This window comes from Delphinapterus leucas, chromosome 8, assembly GCF_059928025.1.
Source record: "Delphinapterus leucas isolate spDelLeu-1000000601 "Yukka" chromosome 8, BTC_Dleu_Yukka2, whole genome shotgun sequence".
Taxonomy (NCBI): Eukaryota; Metazoa; Chordata; class Mammalia; order Artiodactyla; family Monodontidae; genus Delphinapterus; species Delphinapterus leucas.
Genome location: NC_143136.1, coordinates 33,726,075 through 33,749,629, shown reverse-complemented (window position 1 = coordinate 33,749,629; position 23,555 = coordinate 33,726,075). Strand labels below are relative to the sequence as shown.

Genomic DNA, 23,555 nt, shown 5'->3' with positions numbered 1-23,555 from the left:
AACCACTGGACCGCCAGCGAATTCCTGCCATACTACTTTCCATAGCTGTTGCACCACTTGATATTCCCACTAACAGTGCACAAGGATCCCAATTTCTCCACGTCTTCAGCAACAATTGTTATTTTCTGGGCTTTTTGTGCTTGTTTTTATCTTTTTTAACAGTCAATTCTAATGGGTGTTGAAGTGGTATCCACTGTGGTTTTGACTAAATTCTGTTTTGAGCCTCTGCATTCACTGACTTGATTCCCCATGATAAGCCCAATCTAATTATACACGATGACCTCTATTTCTTCCTCATGAGACTTGAGCCTGCCTCCGAGAAAAGTGACAGCCACAGATGGAGATTTAAAGGTAAGTGGGCCTGGGGCCAGCTGCACTTCTTCATCCAGGTCAGCAGGGGGCGCTCCCGTGGGACTGCCCTGAAGGCTCTGATGACAGATGACAAGGCAGGTCGCTTTTCCAGACCAAAGCAGAGTCCTAGATAAGCAAAAATGTCTCTTTGTTTTCTGACCCTCTTCCCCCAGTTCTGTCCTCCTCACAGTGTCAGTATCAAGGAGAACCAAGCAGCCTAGGCCACAGCAGTGTTTCTCAAAGAGGATGCCATTGACATTCGGAGTAAGACTATTCTTCATTATGCAGGACAGCGGACAGTCATTGTGACAACAAAAATGTCCCCACCCGCATCTCCCAAGTACCCCCTCCCTCTAGAGATGGGAGGTGCCCAAGTGACATCCAGGTATGCAAAGGAATCTGGAGATTCCCAGTGTCTTGCACTCACTCCTGCAAAGCAGCGACCACCAGAAAGAGGACTCCTGTCCAGCTGAGAAGACCCTGGAACTCAGCCAAGGAAGACATCACAGGTCGCCTTAGGTGACCTAGACAATTCCTCTGAGTCTGTTAATGATCACTTGACAGTGAAAGGCTCGCGTATCAGGAGAAGGGGGAGACGCTCTCTAAAAGCAAGACCAATAATATAATAGAAAAAATATCCCAACGTACCCACCCTCCCAATCCCGAAATCAGGACTTGAAATCTGAGTCTGGTCTCTTCGATGTCCATTTGACCCTCCCTCCCCGCAGGGTGTGAACCCTGTCCTCCGAAGTCCCTGACTTGCCTAGTCCGGCTTAAGGGACTTCACGTCCCTGTGCTGCCATAGCAACCAGGAAACAACCTCCGCTCACAATGAGAAGGATGGTGCTGTGGCCCAGATCTGCCGAGGTGCACGGCCGGTAACAGAGCAACAGGACCAGGGTACAACAAGGGCACAGGCGAAGGGGAGAGAGAGGTTGCCCAGAGAGTAGACAATCCAGGGCTTGAGGAGTCTGGGTTTGCGGTTTATTTTTTCTCCCGACAAAGACATACACTGTCTAAACTGTGTGACTGGTTGTTATTAAGAAGCTGCTGTATGAGGGGAAAATGTATTTAATAAAAGGCCCAGTGTTTGTGGTCTTCTTGGGCTCACTGCTGAGCTCAGGAAATCTTGAGGTGTGACCAGTTTTCAGCCTTCAAAACCAAGATGAACTGCCCTTGAGAAGGGTGGTCAGAGGGAAAATATGCTCACCCTCTCTCTCCTGAGCCGGGGACAGGGGAAGTTGGTCCAGAACAAACAGAAGCTAGAAGTCTATTTTGAACCAGAGGTGAGTCTTACAGCTGAATAAAAGCATATTTTGGGGGTGGAGGAGGAATGTTCTATTTTTTCATTTGGGGCTGAGCCCTGTGTGTTTAGGTTTGTTTTGTTGGTCCAGTGGTGGGGATCACTGGAAGATTGTCCCTCCTCCTTTTCTTAAATTCGAGAAAATAAGATAGTTTGCTTGACACACAGAGATTGCCACTGGGGCCCTCGTCCCCCCCCTCACACACTGACTTACAGCCTCATTTGCTTTAGACTGGAGGAGATTCCAGATTGTCTAGAAATTGGGCGGTTTGGTACAAGACCAGAATTTCCACCTGTGTTCTAGGCAAGCTGATGGCTGTTTGGTTTTTAGACGTCATACTCTGTGGTTGAAATGCTGAAATATTCGTGCCAATTCAATGGCTTCCTTGAACCTTCTGGAATTCAACCCCCAGGACTCACATGTAATATAGGCAAAAAATTTTTTCAGTTTAGAAGGTTTTAAAGAGGTAGCAAAATTCCCTTGTTGTACTGGAATTTTATTTCATTGAATCCTGCCAGGAATAAGAAATCCACTGGGGGTACTTTGAAAAATTTTGGATCACACAGAGATTTCCTCTGTTTTTGTAGTTTGTCATGATATTTGACTTTCACTGTATTAAAAGACATATAAATTTTCAAAGGACCTCTGTGGCCAATGGCATTTACTTACTTACAAGATACGTAACTACTTTATAGGCTCTTAAACAGCCAAATTAGGTAACGTTACATAGCATCTAGAATGTATGGAAATTCTCCCTGTGTACAGCTGAAGTGATGGGCTGGAATGGTTTTCTCCTATTTAAACTGCCAGCCGGTCCAGGTCTAATTTCAAAGTTATCTGCTGCCCTTGGTAATTCTGACGACTTACTTGCATACCAGGAAATTTTAACGGGCCTGGAAGCTACACTCTACCCTATTTAAGCCTCCAGGCATAAATGGCTCCCCTGAAAGTTATATAGGGTAAAACAGAATCGTGCCCTAGGTTCTGCTAACTCTGAGAGGCAGAGAACAAAAACAGTTGCTAAGAAGCGTGAATGTATTCTGTGACACCACGTGAGCAATTCAGAGAAAACCAGTCACTAAAAACATGCCAAACACCTGCCCAAGCAGTATTTCCTATAAAAGGGCCTTCCACTGTGGACCAATCAAGGACGTTTCTTTCCATTGCAGGATTACTTGAACTGGAAGTCCCCAGAAGATTATATCCTGGTCAGCAAACCGCAAGATGAGGGCAATGCCGACCAGCACATGTGGAGCCTCTTTCTTCCTAAAACATTCAGCACTAGAAAGGGCGCCCTGATCCTCTACTCGGAAGGCTTAGCCATATCAGCATTGACCCCCAAAGAGAGGAGTAAAGGCCCCTACTGCCCCAAAGGCCACAGGAAGAGGCTGGATCTTGAACTGCACACACTTCAGGACCTCAAAGAAGCCATCCTGGCGTACGGAAGGAGACAGGTAGGCAGAGCACTGTCCAGGGTTCAGGGAAGGCCCTGGTCTGTGTCTCTAGAAATCCAGTTGCAGCTTTGGATATAACTTCTTTGCAGACCCTAGGAAGGTATGAAACCCTCAGACTTCCATTTCTTCATCTCTAAACTGGGATTGTACTCACAGTACACAATTGTCATGAGGCTTAAATGAAATAATCTATGTGAAAGGGCTCTGAAAAGCATAAAGGGCTATATTATTATCATTTTGTGTTTTCCTTTCCATTAGAATGACACAAAGTCCTTTTCAGCATTCAGACATATCTGGGCTAGCACACGTTTCATCAGAATCCTTGAAGTTCTGTCTCATAGCCACAAGCAGCAGCATCACACCTCTGATGTTCTTGGCTTTGTGGATACGAGGAGAACGTTTACAATATTTACCTTGAGCCCTTCAGCATCTGCTGGATAAGTTAATGACTTTTTCCACTCTGAACTTAATATTAAGGGGAAACCCCTGTTCTCATTTCTCTGATTCATATGCTCTAATGTCTTATGAGATGTGTACATGGCCCCTGCTTTATATGATGACATGCATCAGCCCTATGGTTGAGGCCATGAGAGAGGCTGGGACAATGTGTCACTTCGTGAAATTCTAGCTTATAGATGGTGGGTGACTCCCTAGTTTAAAAGTCTCTGCTGGCTTCTCATTCCCCACAGGATAAAGTCGTTAACTTCTTGTACCAAGCGCTTCAAGCACTGGCTTTCTCTTCCATTTCTAGTCACCATTTCTGCAACTTGTTCTAGCCACCGCCATGACTATGGACCCCTCAAGGCCCCACCCATGTGAAGAGCTTACCGTTCCACTAACATCCCATGCCCTTTTGTGACTCTACACTTTTGCACATGTTTCTACATCTGGAAAACTCCTATTCACCCTTCAAAACACAACTCCAATGTCATCACCCACTGAAGCTTCTCCCACTTCCCTAGACAGAGCTATCCCATCACTCCCTCCTCTGTGAGCATTCCCATACCATCATACATTGCAATTCATCTCTTTGTCCAATGGTTACCATCTCCTTGAGGGCAGGAGCCACATCTAAATCTTAGTTTCCAGAAAAAAGTGAGTACCCATAAATGTTTGTGAAGTGAATGAATCGATCATGCATGATACCGTCAATGTTTTTTAGATCATCCCCCAGTATCATTATTGAGCAATTTATCACCTACCCCACCAAGGCAGAGTTTCCAAAAGGAAAGTTCTTCTGCTCCTTTTCCTTCTTTCAAAATACAAAGAAGCTTAATGACCTTGACCAAATGCCCAACTGCTCTTTGTATTAAAAATCATAAATTCTTGGATGAAAGGAAACCAATTGTTGTTGAATGCTTAGTATTACATTACAGCTATTATTTCATTAAATCTTCACAATGACCTGTGAGATATAGTTTTTCTTGCCCCCTTTTGTTGATGAGGAAAATGAGGCTCGGAGGAGTTAAGTGATTTGGCCAGGGTCTCAGAGCTAGTTAATGACAGAGCCAGGATTCAAACCCAAGACTGCCTACTCTCCAGGGCCAGCATGCTTTGCACTCCACCCTACTGTCCATGGACTTGGAAGGCCTTGGCGTGTTTGCCCTCACATCCACTCCTCACCCTTACCTTACTCTACTCTGCATCACAGTGGGGTTGACCACAGGCTGCATATAATTCCACAAACATCTGTGTCAACTGGCTTCTAACTGAATTTGCCATTGGAAGACACTGGAAGGAGACTGGAGAGGGAGAAGAAAAAAGCCCGGGTATTTCTCCCCTCCCATTCTACCTGTAGTGGTGAGAAGCACCCGTATCACCTCTGTGGCCCAGCTCCCAACAGACAAGCAGGGCCGTTGTAGCTCTAGGTTCCTCCAGGAGACCCTGCCAGCTCCTCACTCTGCCCTTTCACCTAGGGGTCAGACTGGCTTCCTGATGTTACTAATCTCAGTGTTGCCTCAACATCTTTTTGGCTTCTGAGCTCTCTATTCACTTGTGTAACCGATTACCTGAATTAAATTCCTTCTATGCTTAAATATTTAGAGTGGTTTCTGTTTTCCTGTCTGGACGCTGATAATGTAGGCTGACTTACTGCCCAGAGCAAGAATACCCTCCACAGCTTTCAGATGCTTGTCTATAGGGCTTAAATATTCCAGGCAACAGTGATCTTATTACTTTATAAAGTAGATGCGTCTGTTTGGGGAATGGCTTCAATTTTAGTTAGACTTGGGCTCCATGAAAAAAAGTTCCTGTCTTCCTGAGGTATCTAGCTACCAGATTTACAACATGTAACTGTACAAACAGAACACTGTAGTCTCACTCCAAATGAGTAGAAGGGAAATGGTGTGAGGAAATCAGAAAGGAAAGAAAAAGTTTGGAATAGTAATAAGGCAGGAATTTAAGATTAGAGGACGTGGTACATTAAAATAGGAGGAAAAAAACTCAAGAGGGATTTGGAATTAAATACAATGAACACGGGCTTCCCTGGTGGCACAGTGGTTAAGAATCTGCCTACCAATGCAGGGGACATGGGTTCGAGCCCTGGTCTGGGAAGATCCCACATGCCGCGGAGCAGCTAAACCCGTGCGCCACAACTACTGAGCCTGCGCTCTAGAGCCTGCGAGCCACAACTACTGAGCCTGCGTGCCACAACTACTGAAGCCCGCACGCCTAGAGCCCATGCTCCACAACAAGAGAAGCCACCACAGTGAGAAGCCCACGCACCACAACAGAGTAGACCCCACTCGCCACAACTAGAAAAAGCCCGCACGCAGCAACAAAGACCCAACACAGCCAAAAATAATAAATAAATAAATTTATTAAAAAAAGACAATGAACACCTCAGAAGAGAAGAGCTTTGGAAACTACAGAGCACCATCTGATTATGAAAATTATAGTCTGGCAAGAAACTTTTAAAATCATAATATCCAGTGCTGGGACGGCTATGGGGAAATGAGATGTCTCACACATTAGGAGTACAAATTCACATGACATTTCTGGAGGGCATTTTGGCAAAAACCTAAAAAGGGCTAATACTCTTTGATTTAGCATTCTACTTTTAGGAAGTTGCCTTAGGAAATAATCAGAGATGTGGCCAAAGATTTACACACAAGAATGTTTACTACAGGGTTATTTATTACCATACAAAACATTGAAAATAATAAATGTCCAACAGTGGAACAGTGATTAAATAAAGTACAGTCATACAATGGATTTGGGGTCAGGCAATAAAATCATGTATTACTCATGAATTACATGAGAAAATATAGTGTATTTTTTTAAAGCAGGTTATAAAATAGTATTCATATTAAAAATAGCAAAGTTCATTAACATTTTTTGAGTATTTACTATGTTCCTGCCACTGTTCTAAGTGCTTTCCATTGCATAACTCAATATGCTTTCTATCAATTGTAGGGGTAGGTACTATTATTATTCCATTTTAAAGGTAAGGAAATTAAAGCACAGAGAGTTCAAGTAATTCACTCAAGATTTATACAGCCACATAGATAATTACACCAGCATTCGAAACTAGACAGTGTACAAAACATCACCTCTCGAATATAATCCCAAGTTTTAAAAATTAGTTATACAAGAAGGAGGATACACATCAAAATTTAACCATGGGTGATGGGACTATAAGTCATATTTTTATTCATACATATCTTTTCACCAAACATTATTTTTTTCAAGTCATGGAATTTTTAAAATAAAAAATTTGTCTAAGTGACATACCCACCAGCACCATGACAGTTCTGAGGCCGACCATCAAAGATCAAAAAGTGGGTGGTGGCCCCATTCCTAGAAATCTCCACCCCTTCCCCAAAATATTGATAGTTGAAGTAATCCTTCCCCTCATTAGCCTATGAAATTACCCAGCCCATAAAAACTAACCATGCCATATTTCCGTGCCTCTCGCCTTCTGAGATGGCCCACACTCTGTCTATGGAGTGTTTCTCTCTAAGTAAATCCACTTCTTACCTATCCAAAAAAACCAGAAAAACAAAACAAAACTATGACTTCGAAGGAGGTAGACAATGAAAGGGAAGGCCAGGTTAACCCTAGAGAGCCAGGTGGGAAACAGAGTAGAGCTGCAAACGGAGCCCCGCAATAACCACACCATCTGTTCCTCGGGATCAGTATTTCTTCGTCCAAATAGTATAGTCCAAGAGTTAAAAACACCACACTCAAAGTAAAAGAGCCAAAGTGGGGAGGGGAATAAAAGGGAGGTTGGGTAACCAATAGAGTAGCGCTGCTCACAGAAGGATCTCTCCTGGCTAAACTGTGAATCAGGAAACCTACACAACGCTGGCTCCACTCAGACCTGTGACAATCAAGGCTGTCGCAGGAAGGTGAATTAAATTTTTAAAACATCTCACACCATCTCCAGTTCTACATATGGATCTAATGACATGCATGTGGCAATCCATCTGGGTTTCATTTTATAGCTCAATACACACCTACTCTTTAACTTTCTTGATGGCCCAACTTCCTAATGAGCAAAGATAAATGCGCTAAATCGAGAGATTAGATGTCAGAGTTCTTACATTTCTAGATACACACAGATGTGTTGCTTGTTTGTTTTTTTTTAAAACAGAAGGAAATACGGTACAAACATTCCCAAAATTAAAAACATTCTTCTTGAGGCCTCTAATTCGTCCAGCTTCCCATCACATATTTAAAAATCAAATAGCTATGAAATCTAAATAACCATAATTTGGGGTAGTATCTAAATGATACTCATAATGATGCTTTTGAAGCATAGCAGAAACCTCAAGTACCTCTCAAATCACTGGAAATTTTAAACAACTCTCACATTGTTTTCCTATTTCTTATTCTTATATTTTTAAAATTTTGCAAATCCGGTGATATTTTTTACATGTCCAACATGGTACATTGATTAAATAATGTATTCGAAATAATATGTTTTAAAAATTCAGTTCACAGAGCATCCCATTTCTTTACCCCATTGAAGCATGAACAGGATTCAGTTTACAATAGCTGGTTTCAACCGAGATTGTATTGCATCTGCCATCTCCCTTATAAGTGTGATTACATTTAAGAGTATTGTCAACCTTGTTCCACTGATTCCATACTGCCTAATCTCTCCCCACATCTCAGTACTCAAGGTGCTTAACTCTTTAGTTGGTGTTTTCAGTCAATATACAACCCATGAAGGCACTTTCAGACTACTATTTTATCAAGTAATATTGTGATAAGTTATGTTTTTTGAATAAAGTTTATTTTTCCACTCTAATCATAACATCAGCTCATTATACAAAATAGAAAGATATAGAAAAATAGGAAGAATAATAAATTATCCTTTCAGCCAAAGATCAGGAAGACAAAGTTCCCTTTGCAAGTCCTAATCAATTACCTGCTACTGGTTTGATGGTGTCCCTACGAAGTGCTCTGATGGCTGTCAGCAAGGTTCTAAGAGGTACCAAAGCAGCAAGGGGAGAAAGAGTGGCTTGACTGCACTCATTCTGCCAAGTGTGCTCCATTTGAGCAGCTCCTGAGCAGTTGTACTTAGAGCCTTTAATAAACCTAGAAGTAGGAAAGATCAGGAGAGAATCATGGTCATCCGTAATGATGAGGTCAAAGGTATTGTCAGCAATAGCTAACACTTGTTGAGTGCTTGGTGTAGGCCAGGCATTTAATCTCTATAACCACACCCAATCTGCACAAGCTAATGAGCTGGGTGCCACCATTACTTCCATTTTGCAGTAGGAAAAATGGGGCTTTGAAATTAATTAACTTACCCCAAATTATACATCTAAGTGGTGGAGCTAGAATTGGAGCCTGGACAATTGAGTCCAAAGCCCCACTTTTAGTCCCTAGAGGGCCTAATTTTGAAGATTCCACATGCTCCAGGGAAAAGAAACATCTCTCCTGCTTTAACAGTATTTTTTTAAAGGGATCTTGGTCTTCTAACACATCCCTTAAAATCCTTTATTACACAAATCAGATTTTCATTAAAACCAATCTGGGTCGTTAGGTAACATGTTCGAGTAAGCCATATATATGATCCAGTAGGCTTGGCTTTATGTATTTCATCCATTGGTTCCCTTGTATAACCACTAGATAGAGAATATTTACAATAACGGCTAACACTTAAGTAATAGTCTAACACTTAAGTAATACTATTGTACCCATCACCATTCTAAGCACTTTATACTTACTATCTCATTTAATCCTCACAACAACTTTATGTGTACTTTTTATTGTTGTAAAATATACATAAAATTTACCATTTTCATCAATTTTAAGTATACAGTTGAGTGGCAGTAAGTACATTCACATTGTTATACAACCATTACCACCATCCATCTCTAAAACTTTTTTATCTAGAAAAACTGAAACTCTCTACACATTAAACAGTAATTCCCTATTTTCCATCATTCTACTTTTTGTGTCTATGAATTTGACCACTGTAAGTACCTCATATGAGTGAAATAATAGTTATCCTTTCAGTATTTTGTAATTGGTTTATTTCATTTAGCATAATGTCTTCAAGGTTCGTTCATATTGTAGCATGTATCAGAATTTCCTTTCTTTTTAAAGCTGAATAATGATTCACTACGTATATATACCACATTTTGTTTATTCATTCATCAGTTGATGGACACAAATTGCTTCCACGTTTTGGCTATTGTGAATAATGCTGCTATAAACCTGGATGTACAAATACCTGTCAATGTCCCTGCTTTTAATTCTTTTAAGTATATACCCAAAGTAGAATTGCTGGATCATATGTAATTCTATTTTTTGTTTTTTGAGGAAGCGCCATACTGTTTTCCATAGTCGCTGCATCATTTTACATTCCCATTAGCAATGCCCAAGGGTTTCAATTTCTACAAATCTTCAACACTTGTATTTTCTGTGGATTTTTTTAATAATAGCTATCTTAATGGGTGTGAAGCGGTATCTCATTGTGGTTTTGATTTGCATACCTTAGTAACAAGTAATATTTAGCATCTTTTCATGTGCTTATTGGCCATTTGTGTCTCTTCTTTGGAAAATTGTCTATCCGAGTCCTTTGCCCATTTTAAAATCGGGTTGTTTGTTTTTGAGTTGTAAGGGTTCTTTATACATTCTGCATATTAATCCCTTATCAGATATATATGATTTGCAAATAATTTCTCCCATTCTGTGGGTTGCCTTTTCACTCCTGCTAGCGTCCTTTGATGCACAAAAGTTTTACATTTTCTTTCTTTCTTTCTTTCTTTTTTGGCCACGTGGCATGCAGGATCTTACTTCCCCCACCAGGGATTGAATCCGTGCCCCCTGCAGTGGAAGCACGGAGTCTTAACCACTGACTGCCAGGGAAGTCCCAAGCTTTACATTTTCATGAAGTCCAACTTATCTATTTTTTCTTCTGTTGCCCATTCTTTTGGTGTCATATCCAAGAAATCATCACCAAATCCAATGTTGTGAAGCTTTTCTCCTACGTTTTCTTCTAAGAGTTTTATAGTTTTAGCTCTTAAGTCTATTCTACTTTGAGTTAACTTTTGTCTATGATGCAAGGTAAGGATCCAACTTCATTTATTTTTGCAGGCAGGGTATGTACTTTTATCATCCTTATTTGACAGATAAAGAAACTGAGGCACAGATGGGTCAAGTAATTTCCCCAAAGCCACACAGCTAGTAAGTAATGGAGCCAGGATTCAGACTGAAGCAGACTGAGCTCTTAAAGAAACTGAAGCTTAATTTTTTCTGTTTTCATTTCTAGTTGTTGTATCTTCTTTGCTTTTGTGACATATGGCTGGTCAAATCTCTGATGCTAAATGGTTTGGTTGAGAATCAAACCCTGTTACAACATTGCAACTATGGGAAAATTCAGACCACTTTATGATTCTCTTCTTAATGGCTTGATACTCAGGAACATATGGCCACCAAAGATATGTGGGAGAGATAGTATCATTTGTACAGACTCTCAGAAATTAAACCTGCAGAGAAAAGGGCTAGCTGAAAGTGGCAGTGTTTACACGAGGCTGATTAAAGTCAGGCTGGGGCTGAGAAGACTTTTCAGGCACAGCTGCAAGTGGACACACATCTCTCCCCTCCCACCTCACCCTCACCTCAACTCTGGTTGCACTCACCTGGCAGCCCCAAGTCTGGCTCCAGGCACACCTGCACAGGTGCAACAACAATGGTGGTTACCCTCTGTTCTAATAAGGCTTGGCCTTTGCCAGGGCACACTAACTCCGGCAAGCCTGACCAAGGGGCAAGAGACACCAGCTATGCTCCTCCAGAGAGAAGGACTTCTGACTGGAGTGGGCAGCTCAAGGTACAGGTGGTCAGCAGAAAAGTACAGACATTTGGGGGATTTCTATTCCATTAAGCTAACATCTTGAATAGTTATTAAATACTCAGTGCCTTGAACATTGCCTGACACATGGCAAATTCTCAACAGATAGTTGATAGATGAACATATTAGTTGCCAGGGTGTGGCGGTGGGAGGTCATAACCTCTACCCAGTAGGGCTGGGTGTACAATGTGGTCAGGTAGGCAGATTTGTGCTCCTGCGATACCTGATACAAGGCGGCCCATGAGAGGAACTAGACTATAATTTATTAATATGCTGTCAAAGTATAAAGATGCTAGAGACTGAGATTGCTTCCTACTAGGAAAATCTAGAGTGGCGTCGTGGAGGAGGTAGAATCTGAGCTGAGTCTTGTGGTAAAAAATAAATGGAGCGCGGCCCTCTAGGCATAGGTCAGTGAAAGCCCAAGGGGGAGAGTGGGCAAAGTCAGAGTAATTAGACAGGTGTGGCTCGTACCTGGAGAAGTGGGTGGGGTCAAACTACAGAGGGCTTTGCCTGCCAGCCCTGGGAGAGCTGGATTTCTCTCTTTACCTCTCTGTTGACTCCTGCACACAAAGGGTGCCCACCCTCTGTGGTACGATGACAGCTGGCGATCTGGGCATTTCTTGTCTTCCTGGGGACACTGGCACCCTGCCACCGCGTATCTGCTGGGCAGGAGTACTGCACACATGGGCTCCTTCCACCTTCTGAAAACCCTTGCCTGCCAGGACCGAGGTGGGGTGGCCATGACAGCCAGTGTGGGGCTGCGGACAGATGCATGGGCGCCCCTTTGCCCCTCTGCACATGGAGGCCGGAGGAGCACCAGGGAGCTGGCAGGCCAGAGCTAGTCCCTCGTTAGAGGAAGCATTCCCGGTGGAGTGTGGATAAGAGACCCCTCTGTGCACACTAATTACTCATTTCAGAAGAACCAAAAGCTGGGGTTGATTAGCAAAGCCAAGGCAGGCCTGAGAAGTCTGGAACCATTGGCAGCCAACCTCCTGCTATCGTTTATTTCCCTGTTCCAGAAACTCCCTTCCTGGCTCCCTTCTGCCTCCTTTTATGTTTTAGAGTAATTTTGGTGGTTAGAGGTTCAGGATAATGTTGGAGAAGGAATAGAAAAATATGGAGAATGTATGCAAGGGTGGTAGGTGCAATAAAATACATTAATTTTTAACGTGTTTTCCATTTATAATATAATCTATTTTACTGAAATTTTGATTCCATAAAAAAAGAGAGAAGAAAAAACTATCTGTAATCTTATGCCCAACACCCTAATACTGTTGTTATTAGAATTTTAATGTATTTTCTTCCAGTCTTTCCACCATGATTATACATTTATAAAATAAACTTTAATGGGATTGTAGTTGTACTATACATTCTTTCTAATACCTTGCTTTTTTCCACTTAACTTATTATTCTACATGTTGGAAATGAGTGAATAGATTTAACCCTGAGTGAGCTTTTTGGTAACCTAAGCAGGCCTGCGGCCTCCCGCAGTACTTCAGTTAATCCAATGAGATGTGAAATTTATGAACCAACTTCACACGCATAATTTGAGAAATTACGAACAGGAACCAGAAAACTAGAAAAAAAAACTTAAAGAAGCTGTGGTAGGCAGAATAATGGCCCCCCAAAGATGTCTACAAACTAATTGCTGGAACTTATGAATATACTAGGTTATATGGCAAAGGGAAATTAAGGTTGCAGGTGGAATTAAGATTACTAACCAGATGGCCTTAAAACAAGGCGGTTATACTGGATTATCAGGGCAGGCCCAGTATAATCGCAGGGATCCTTAAAAGGGGAAGACGGAATCAAAAGAGAGAACCAGAGAGATGGCAGCATAAGAAGGACTCAGTCCAATGTTGCTGGCTTTCAAGATGGAGGAAGGGGTCACAGGCCAAGGAACACAGGCAGCCTCTAGAAACCAGAAAAAGCAAAGGAACAGATTCTTCCCTAGAGCCTCCAGAAAGCCCTGTAACACTTTGATTTTAGCCCTGTGAGACCCATTTCAAACTTCTGACCTCCAGCACTGTAAAATAACAAGTTTGTATCATTTAAAGCCACTAAGGGCACTTCCCTGGTGGCGCAGTGGTTAAGAATCCACCTGCCGATGCAGGGGACATGGGTTCGAGCCCCAGTTTGGGAAGATCCCACATGCCACGGAGCAACAAAACTCGTGCACCACAACTACTGAGCCTGCACTCTAGAGCCCACAAGCCACAACTACTGAAGCCTGCGTGCCTGGAGCCTGTGCTCCGCAAAAAGAGAAGCCACCGCAATGAGAAGCCCGCACACCGCAACAAAGAGTAGCCCCCCCTTGCTGCAACTAGAGAAAGCCCGTGCACAGCAACGAAGACCCAACGCAGCCATAAATAAATAAATAAATAACTGTATTAAAAAAAAAAAATCCACTAAGGAGGGAATTCTCTGGTGGCCCAGTGGTTAGGACTCAGCACTTTCACTCCAGGGGCCCAGGTTCAATCCCTGGTCGGGGAACTAATATTGCGCAAGCCACACAGCGCGGCCGAAAAAAATAATAATAATAAAAAGCCACTAAGTGTACGGTAATCTGTTAAACAGCAATAAGAAACTAATACAGAGGCCAAGATCAGCTTTCAAACTCAAGGCAAAAATGTATCTAGATGTGCCAAATTCCAGGATAAGGGATTCCCTAATTCTTCTCGGCAACTCCCTGCCACATTGAGCAAGTGGCCGAGCAAAGCTACAGAACCAAGCAGGTGCTTCAGAAATGCCCCCTACTGAAAAACAAGGGGCTCTTATCCAGATCAGACAGGGCGTCATGCCATCTGCACCAGGGCCACAGCATCTCAGAGGAGGCTTGGTTTTATCACATTTAGAGGGAAGTCATTGGAAGCAAAGATTTACAGGAGGAAATGAAGTTCCAGTTCATCCAGAAAAAGCTTTGGATCTAGTGGCTCCATAGACCAGGGCTTAACACAGTGCCTGGCACGTAGAAGGTGCTCAACAAATTTTTATTGCACGACCAAATGAAAAAATGGAGTGAGTGAAAGAACTTAAGTCATTTTGTGTCCACTGCCCTCCCTACAACTCCCTCTCTCATGTCCTCTGGAAAAAGCCTCAAGATTTACGTGGGGCTGAGTTTTTCAGGCTCTTTTTGTACTTGAAGTACTTGCCACATAAACTGTCCAGACATCAAGGACCAGGTGATGCTCTGTGCTTGGATTCCAAGCATTCATTTTATTAACAAATTCTGAGACAGTAGAGCCAATTGAATAATAAGCCATGCTTTTTTTTTTTACCTTTAGTCAATTTATATATTAGTTATCAATCTGCCTTATTTGTCGCTTTTTCTCCAGAGAAAAAGCAAAGACTCAGATCACAATCAGTTCTTCAGTCAAGAGTGCTGTGATTGATTGGTGATGTCTGCCATGGACAACAGGGATGAGGAGAGATGTCAACACAAGGACCATGTGTTTGCTATTCTTGTGCTTAACTGATTATCCTTAGAGAATTTCTACCTCATTTAAGTGGTTATGATATTAACTTGTCCACCTTAAAGGATTATAATGAGGTGAAAATTATTTGTATAAGATAAAGCCCTAGCCAAGTGTAAGATGTTATTATTCACATTTATTTCCCATGATGTCTTGCATAGTGACTTTGGCAGGTAGATTCCCAGAAACTTCTCCCTGGCTGAAACGAAATGCAGCAGAGCCAGATGTTTTCAAAATGCCATGCTCCTCGTGAACACGGACAGAGTTTGTCTGTCCCATTATTCATACAGCAAACATTGAACGCTGATGCTGATTTGTCGACCTGGCTTTCTCATACGGGGCCACTTTTTAAGATACTAAAATGATTTCCACAGGCTGAACTAAATGATGTGTTTTCTTTTGAGGCTCTTTATCCTTTTCTGGTGTTCTATCTCAAGATGGGATCTGGTATTTCTCATTTCTCCTTCTCCTTCCAACTGCAAATCCACAGGGGCCTTTCAGAGCTTTGCTTGGTGGGCTCTTGGTTTATGTCTGTTGGCCGAGGCATCTGTTTCTGGTGCCTTCCAGCACCTTCCGGGAGTCTCCCAGATTACTGATGAGGATTGTGCTAGCCAGCCTGTATCACTGGGAGGCTCCCAGCTCAGCAGCCATGCTGTTTCCTGACTGGTGTCCCCACAGAGAGAGCAGGACAGAGCCTGGCAGCCGTACCTCCACTTCCGAAGCCAACCAGAGAGCCAGGGCCTACGGCGGATCCAGCCTGGGTATTCAGCCATGAGATACCTCCGCGGCCTCCTGCGGACGTGGCCCCCTGACACCATGTACAGGCTCCAATGTGCAGGTCAGTGGGGACATGGGAGGAGGTGCACCTTGAGCCTCCCCGCCTCGCATTCTGGTGTGAGAATGTGTTTTCCATCAAGGTCTGAAACAGCAGAATTTCAGGCCCAGTTCTGTGTTAATTGTGCCGTTGCACCTTTTGCCCGTCAGCTTCCCCCACGTGTGCGGAGGGAATGCAGCCTGAAGTCTTGCCTTCCCTCTACTGCCTCTCAACAGTCTCACGCTCTGCATCCCAAGCAGAACGTGCTTCCCAAGCTTCCCCATGCAGAGAATCCAGATCCTCCAGTGCAATCCCAATCTTTTACAAGGGAAGGAGAAAGAGGCCCAGAGGGGCAAAGTAATTTGTCCAAGGTCATTCAGCTAAAAGCAAAGCTGAGACCAGAAACCAGATCCTCCCCACACCCCAGGTGCCACCCTCTTCCCAACATCCCCTACTTCCCCTTCAGAGGGACCTCAGATCCCCCAGGACGTAGAAATGTTAGGCCTCCTCCTCAAAGAAGGTGGCTCTCCAGCACAACCCACCCAGGAGTGAGACGGACACGCTGCTGCTGAACAGAGACCCCAAACACACTCTGTAATGGCTTAAAAATAAAAACAGGCAATGGCTGGGAATTAGAGTTGCCAGATTTAGCGCCTACACACGTGCACATACACACAGAGGCACGCACAAAAAAGTTACACTTGTAATATTTGGTACATATTCCTACTAAAAAAGTATTCATTGTTTATCTGAAATTCAATTTTAACTGGACATCCCATATTTTATTTGGCAAACCTACTGGGGAAGAGAGGGGAGAGCAGTAGGATTTGCCAGTGGCTACTCAGCTAACTGCCACCTCTTCAGCACCAATGAACAGACGGGACCAGAGGAAAACTGCCTTTCTTCTTGCTTTACAGGTTTACTTCGGGAAAGGAGAGAAAACAGCTCTCTCCTCAGTAAGTGATGACTTGAAGGAAAATGAGAGATGTGGGTTTGTCCAGTAATTGGTTTGCCCCTCACGGTGGACCCACGGTTCCAGGCAGTTCCGTTTATCTAACACTTGTGAGAAAGAGCCTCTTAACCAGAGATATGTTTATTGTTGGGTGGGGTGGAGGGCAGAGCAGGCCACTGCCCCATGGCCCAAGCCCAACGTCTTCAAGGAGGAGAGCCCCTCTTAACATCAAAAAATGTCTCAGACCCTTCTGTGAAAGTCATGTAGCTACAATGTGTGGTTTAAGGAAAGGTCCATGTGTACGTGCATTCTTGGGCCTCTTGCCATAATTCCTCATCAAAGGCCTTCTTGAGGGTGAGACTCTCAAGCTGGAGGAGCAAAGACAATACTGGGATTTAAGATCATTGGCCCAGTGGGCTCTGCCACCCCCTTCCTTCACATCTCAGAGCTCACCACCTTTGTGATGCTGGTATGTTCCCATCTTTCCACTCCTATGATAAATCCTCGCCACCCTTCAGGCACACATCTTCTACAAAGGCTTCTCTGACAAATCTAGCCAATGTTGAGCTCCTCATTTTCTGGCCTTATATAACACTGACACTTGGGACCACACGCATAGAGCAGAGGAGAGCTTTGTCTCTCCAACAGACTATTAGTGCCTTTAAAAAGGACCCATGTCTGGTTTCTCTGTATCCACCCTACTGCCCAGTACAGAGGTGGACCCAGTAGAGAGAGAGACCATTGATAAGCCCTCAATAAATACTTATAGAATGGATTGAAAATCATGGGGGTTGCAGAAGCAAGCAGGATATATCCAGGAGAAACCTTTAGATTTCCTCCCGAGGCAGGAGGTGCCTTTTAGCCAACCCCAAAGAAGCAGCCATGTTTCTTCCACGAGGGGGACCCAATTCCTGTGAATGGTGGAGCGGAAGAAGTATATATGTGGCACAGGACCAGAGGCACCCAAGACACTAGACAGAGAACCCTCTACGGCTTCTATCTGACTTTTTAATCTCTCGCATCTTCTAATTGTCTTCCTTAATGGGCAATGTCCAAAACTAAGACTAATGCAAGTGGGGAACCCTGTAGTTATCACCAAGACGTCTAGACTGGCAACCATTACTTCTACCAATAACTCCTGATCTACTCTTCAGGATACATCAAGGATTCTGTCCTGCTCCAGGAAAGTCAACTTAATGTACCAAAGAATCTCAGGCCACAACAGGATCTTTCAGGTGTACCCCCCAAATACCATCTCCTGCCTGTCTTCCCTCAATTTTGGATTCAACCAGGAAAATCTCTGGAACAAGGTACATGTTGATTTTATCAAACCAGACCTCAAATACTTGGATTTTTAACAGCTTAAAATGAAGTTTTCCAAAATAAGGTCTAGGGATTCTGGGTTTCATTGTCCTCATCTGTAAAATGAGGGAGTTAGTCTAGACCAGCACCATCCAATAGTACTTTCTGCAATGATGGAATGTTTTATACATATATATTTTTTTATACATATACGTGTGTATATATACACATGTATGTATATGTATACATACATGTATATATGTATATATGTGTATATATATTATATATATATATATATGCTGTCCAATTCCAATATAGTAGCCATCAGCCACATGTGGCTATTGAGCTCTTGAAATGTAGGTGGTATGACTGTGAAAATGAGTTTTTAAATTTTATTTACTCTTAATTAATTTACATCTAAATAGCCACATGTGGCTAGTGGCTACTGTATTGGACAGTGCATATCTAGAGTCTAGATTTTAGACGATTTCTTATGTCTTTTTCACTCTAACACTCTTTAACCTGTGGCTTTGTGGCAATATCATAAGAAAAAATACAGGCTTTGGAGCCAGAAATCTGGCTGTTCTGCAATGGCTGTTCTTTCTCTTACTAGATGTAAGATCTTGAGCCAATCACTCAACCTCTTTGAGCTTGTTTGCTTATCTCTGTAACGGACATAATAAGGCCTACCTCGTTACTGCACAGAAAATTATTGTGAGCTGTCTGTAAGCTGTTCAGTACTATGGAGGTTCTACCTGTCAATATTATTGTTGGGAACTTGAAGCATTAAAAGAGCCAGATTTGCTTTGCTAAGGGACATGGGAAAAGATGACTGGATAAAGATGACTGGGCAAAGAATAGGGTCTTGACTAGTACCAGAGTTTTTGAGAAACGAGAAGGAAAGGACAAGAGCCTAACATAATATAAAGTTAATTTTTCTGAAATGAAAAAGGAATTTTCCAGAAACAATAGTCGTGCCTAACCAAGCCCTGTACTTGCAGAACGATCTAGTCAGGATAAGTAGAGAATCTGATCTATCAAATGGAGTGGAGAGGAACATGGCAGGTTCACAGAGCCTGGTGCCATAAACATGCCTACCATATACCTCCCTTGAGTCTAGACTCCATTATCAAGGAATTTTGGTCATAACCTTGTCCAGTAGTTCATCTATGGGAATCATGCTGGTCAGGCAATTGTATTTCTCTTTGTAATTATACCCCGGTCTATGTATCAGTCTCTATGCACTTTGCTAATGTGGGTCAACATCTATGAGACCAGTTGATTCTGAGGCACTGATGAGATCAAGTTTCTGGGCCACCCATGTACTCACCCAGTAATCCTCCTGTGCTGGAACCTTCTGCCCTTCCCCAGGTGGCACCCCACCTCGCCATTGCCTAATGCCTTCTTGCTTCAAAAATTCTACTGTCTCCAGTTAATATCCTTAGACTTCGATGCCCTAAGATCTAAAAATACTGGACTGTGGACTACAGTACTTCCATTTGAGGGCGGATCAACACTGCACACCTAAGGAATCAAGTGACTTCCCTAATTGATGCCATATATGGAGGAGTTGTCACAATCAGGCAGAAACAGACAGGCAATATTAAATAGTGATTAAACACGTGCCCATTAGCACCAGATTCTAAGCCATGTGACCTCTCTGGGCCTCAGTTTCCTCATTTATAAAATGAAGATGACCATACCCACCTACACCTCACAGGATTGGATGTGGGACTTAAACGGGATAATGCAGTATCTGGCTCATAGCAAGTGCTCAGTAAATGTTAGTTATAGACCTCCCTACCTTGTGGTTTTTAAGCATAATTGTAATGCCCAATTGCCCATGATCACAGGGACCAAAAATCAACTTGTAAGGAAGGAAAAATAGCTCAGAGACTATAGCCTGAACCCTGACTGATGGTTTATTTGTTTTAACTTTATCTCCCCTTGGTCTCCGTCTCCTTGCCAGACACTGTATTGGAGAAAGTAGCAAAAGTCCTGGCTGCAAATCTCAGATCCCCCAACAATGTGATGTTGGCTAAGTCACTTATGCTTTGTGCATCCTTAGTTTGCTCATCTGTAAAATGGTAGTAGCGGTGTCTGCGTTCCACTCTCTCTGGGTTGTTGTAAAAAACCATAGGAGAAGACACAGGTAAAAAAGCTCTCTAAGAGCTCTAAATTACTATCCCCATGCACACTATTTGGGTAATCTGAACCCATATTTGAGATAGAGAGAGACCAAGTTGTGTGGTCTCCTTTCAACAACTGAAACTTCCAATACCTTGCTTGCAAACCTGTTTCTGTTAAGCATAGATAAATGAGCCACAGATGATGTTTACTGAGAAGGATCTTGGTTTCCCTCACATAGATTGAGTCATATATTCAATATCACCTGGGATACAGCCAAAGGGAAGAATGCCTCTCTATATCCTCTCGCCCCAGAGCACCCTGCCCCAACTCAGCCAGTCTGCCATATAATACCGTTCAGCAGGTGAGTGGCCATTTGGCCAGAGTTTCACTTCCTCTACCCTCAGAAATGCATTCGGCTCCCTGGTGAATCTGACCAGGAAGGATGGCCCTGAAGTCCATCTTGACCCCAAAGGATCATTCTAGAACACACAGAAAGGTCTTTAGTGCTCCATCCTATATGAAGTTGAGGCTTTCTTGGGAGCAGGCCTAACGCGGCCCTGGGCCACCCTAGATTCAGGGATTCCCTGGGTCACTAAAACCTGAGCAGTCCCCCTGAACCTATGCCTGAGTCTGCATCTGCCCCACCAACACTCTCAGCATCAACTCAGACCCAAAGTAGCCTTCAGGAGCCAATGGGCAGAGGAAGGGGAGCTGCAGGGAGGGAGTAGTCCCACAGATAAGCACTTGGCTCTTGACCCAATGACACCAAGGATGAGAATGATGTAAGGAATGACAAGCGTTGGGGAGTATGGGGGACAGTGAGGCTGGCTGGGAGCCTCCAGAAGCCCAGCGCTCCAACATACACAGAGCCCCTGAGGGCTTCCAGCGCCTCTGGTTGAAAGACAGCCCCATTGTTCCACGGAGCTGCAAGCAGAGAGTGGAGGTGTTGCTAAAGCGGCTCCAAACAAGGAAAGTTTGCCAGACTGTTTCAGCAATAAATTTACCTTGAGTAAGTGATGAAAATAGCTGCAGGACCCTTTAAACCATCGATGAAAGATTTGTTAACTATGCTGGAGTCATCTGTTGACTCAGATCCTTCCTGAGGGTCACACAGACAGGGTAAGTGCAGATTGCTAAGCAGTGCATTTGCCTGAGTTTTTCTACAAGTAAATGAACAGCAGACATCCCAGGAAATCAAATGCTTCAGACTGAGCATCTCAGTGACAATAGAGCAGGGCTGCAGGTCACCCCACCATCATCACACCTCTGTTATCCCCTAGTCCCTCACAGTTTACAAAGGGGTGTCATGTTCATGATCTTATTTGAGCCCCAGACAACTCTGCAAGGAAGCGAGAGCAAGAAATCAGTATCCCCATTTTACAGATGAGGAAACTGAGTCCATGAAACAAAGACTCAACCTTGAGCCTCCTGACTCTTAAAGCAGTTCTGTTCCACTGACCTGGCTGCCACTTCCGTGGAGGCACTAGCAGAAATACAGTATTAAGGAGGGAGGAGGAACGAGGGCCTTGATCGACACTTTTGCTCAGAAAAGCAAGAAGGAAGGCAGTTTGGAAGCAGCTAACAGCATCATACCTATCTCTGGGCTTGTGAAGTTGACACACTGTTCACCTTTGCAGGTCAGCAGGGCCTGGATGAAGGGGAAGCTGGGGCTGGTGGACACATGGACCTGGGCTCTGTAGCCAAGAACCATGGCAGCCAGGGGACTCGCTTGCCACCACTCAGGAAGCAGCCCTGGCAGGAAGATGAAACCCAGGCAGAGGTACCATTTCTAATGGGGTCCCCTCTGTCACTATTCTTCTTGACTTTAGAGATAATGCTCTCTCCCTTCACCATTTCTTGGGGTCCTCCAGAGAAGAGAAGAGTACTTTGAGCCTACTGACCCCTGTTTCCCAAAGTGTCACCTGTGGAACCCTAGCATTGCCAGATGCTCCATGCAAAAAAAGGGTTTCTTGGCCAAATACATTTGGGAAATGCAGCACACCATGTCCTCCTCCCAGAGAGTCACAGTGCACATTTGACCATGGACCATAGGTAGTTCTATAGGTAAAGTGGCTGGTTTAGCTTTAACTCATGGTTTTCCAGTCTTACTTAACCACAGATCCTCCCTACACTCTTCACCCCATCTAGGCAGCTCTAGTCTTCTCTAGAAAAAAGAGCATTTTGGCCTTAGAGTTGGAAAAGCCTTGTTTTGAGTCCTGCATCTTGCTAGCTGTGGTGACTAACTTAACTAACTTTGAACCTGAATTACCTCTCTTGTAAAATGGAGCTGTTATCATACACACCTCCCAAGGTTGCTATAAGAATTAAATAAGTTAAAATGTAAAAATGCTTTCTAAACTCTAAGGCCCGTGTGTGTGTGTGTGTGTGTGTGTGTGTGTGTACAAGGTGACAGTGGTTCAGAGAAACGTAGACAACACGTGCTCCTATCTTGAATAAACATGTATGACTTACAAGCAGGTCACACACCAATGAAACAGGAAAGGGGGAGAAGAAAAGTACCACCTAGTGGGAGAGAAGAGACATTTTATGATGGATAAAGACAACGATACTAGCGTGAATATACTTAATGCAGAACTATACACTTAAAAATGGTTAAAATGATAAATTTTATGTTATGTATATTTTACTACAATAAAAAAAAGTTTGCCAAAAAGAAAAGACAGTGATACTAATGCTTGATTTTTAATTTTTTGATTTTGATTTTTAAATTTTTTGCAAGAAAGCACTATATGTCAGGCATGGTTAAATGTCATTCTCTCTATCACCAATAATAAAATGTTTTATTATAATAAACATCATGAAATATCTTGCCATTATAACCATGTTTTTCTTCCCAGGCTGCTAAGGAGATTTCATCCTTGGAACCACCAGTCTAGCCACAAGGTCTGACTGTTATAGGAACCTGCTCTGTTCCTTTACAAAACCTGTTTTCAGGAATGCGTATCTGTCGTTCCCTAGGACACGTCAAAAGGGAATCACCGTTGCATCCACACTTCAAAGGAAAGCCACCATGAAAAAACACAGCAAACCTCCAGGAGGGCCCTTGGGCATGCCCGCATCGATCATTCTTGGCTCCTGCGTGACAAATCCCACACGACATTTTATGGAGGCACCTTCCCCAACAGGAAGGCAGATCTCAGCGGTAAGAAGCCAAATATCTTGCTTGTTGATCTCGGTAAACCTGATCCTGCAGAGAGCACTGAGGCAGGCTGAGTGTAACTTCCTCATGCCACTCACCTTAGAAAATAACTGCCAAAGTCCAGCTGGAGGTAGGAATGAGACCAGTCCTCAACCGCACACATTCCACAGTCAGACTGCCTGTGCTCAAATTACCCCCACTTACTAACTGTGACCTTGGGCAAGTTATTTAATCTTACCGAGGCTCCGTTTCCTCATCTGTAGAATGGGAATAATAATAATACCTCCATAAGGCTATTATGGGGATT

General features: G+C 43.3%; 1 protein-coding gene across 1 annotated transcript in view; it reads left to right on the top strand.

Annotated features, from left to right (window-relative positions):
* Positions 1 to 1,522: 1,522 nt before the first annotated feature.
* Positions 1,523 to 23,555, top strand: part of KIAA2012 (KIAA2012 ortholog) — a 120,488-nt gene continuing 98,455 nt past the window's right edge. The window contains exons 1-6 of the mRNA XM_022567431.3: positions 1,523 to 1,637; positions 2,825 to 3,109; positions 15,569 to 15,728; positions 17,811 to 17,966; positions 21,726 to 21,868; positions 23,068 to 23,251. Coding sequence (XP_022423139.2) covers positions 1,554 to 1,637; positions 2,825 to 3,109; positions 15,569 to 15,728; positions 17,811 to 17,966; positions 21,726 to 21,868; positions 23,068 to 23,251 — 1,012 coding nt within the window. The 5' untranslated portion in view covers positions 1,523 to 1,553. The remainder of the gene's footprint in view (positions 1,638 to 2,824; positions 3,110 to 15,568; positions 15,729 to 17,810; positions 17,967 to 21,725; positions 21,869 to 23,067; positions 23,252 to 23,555) is intronic.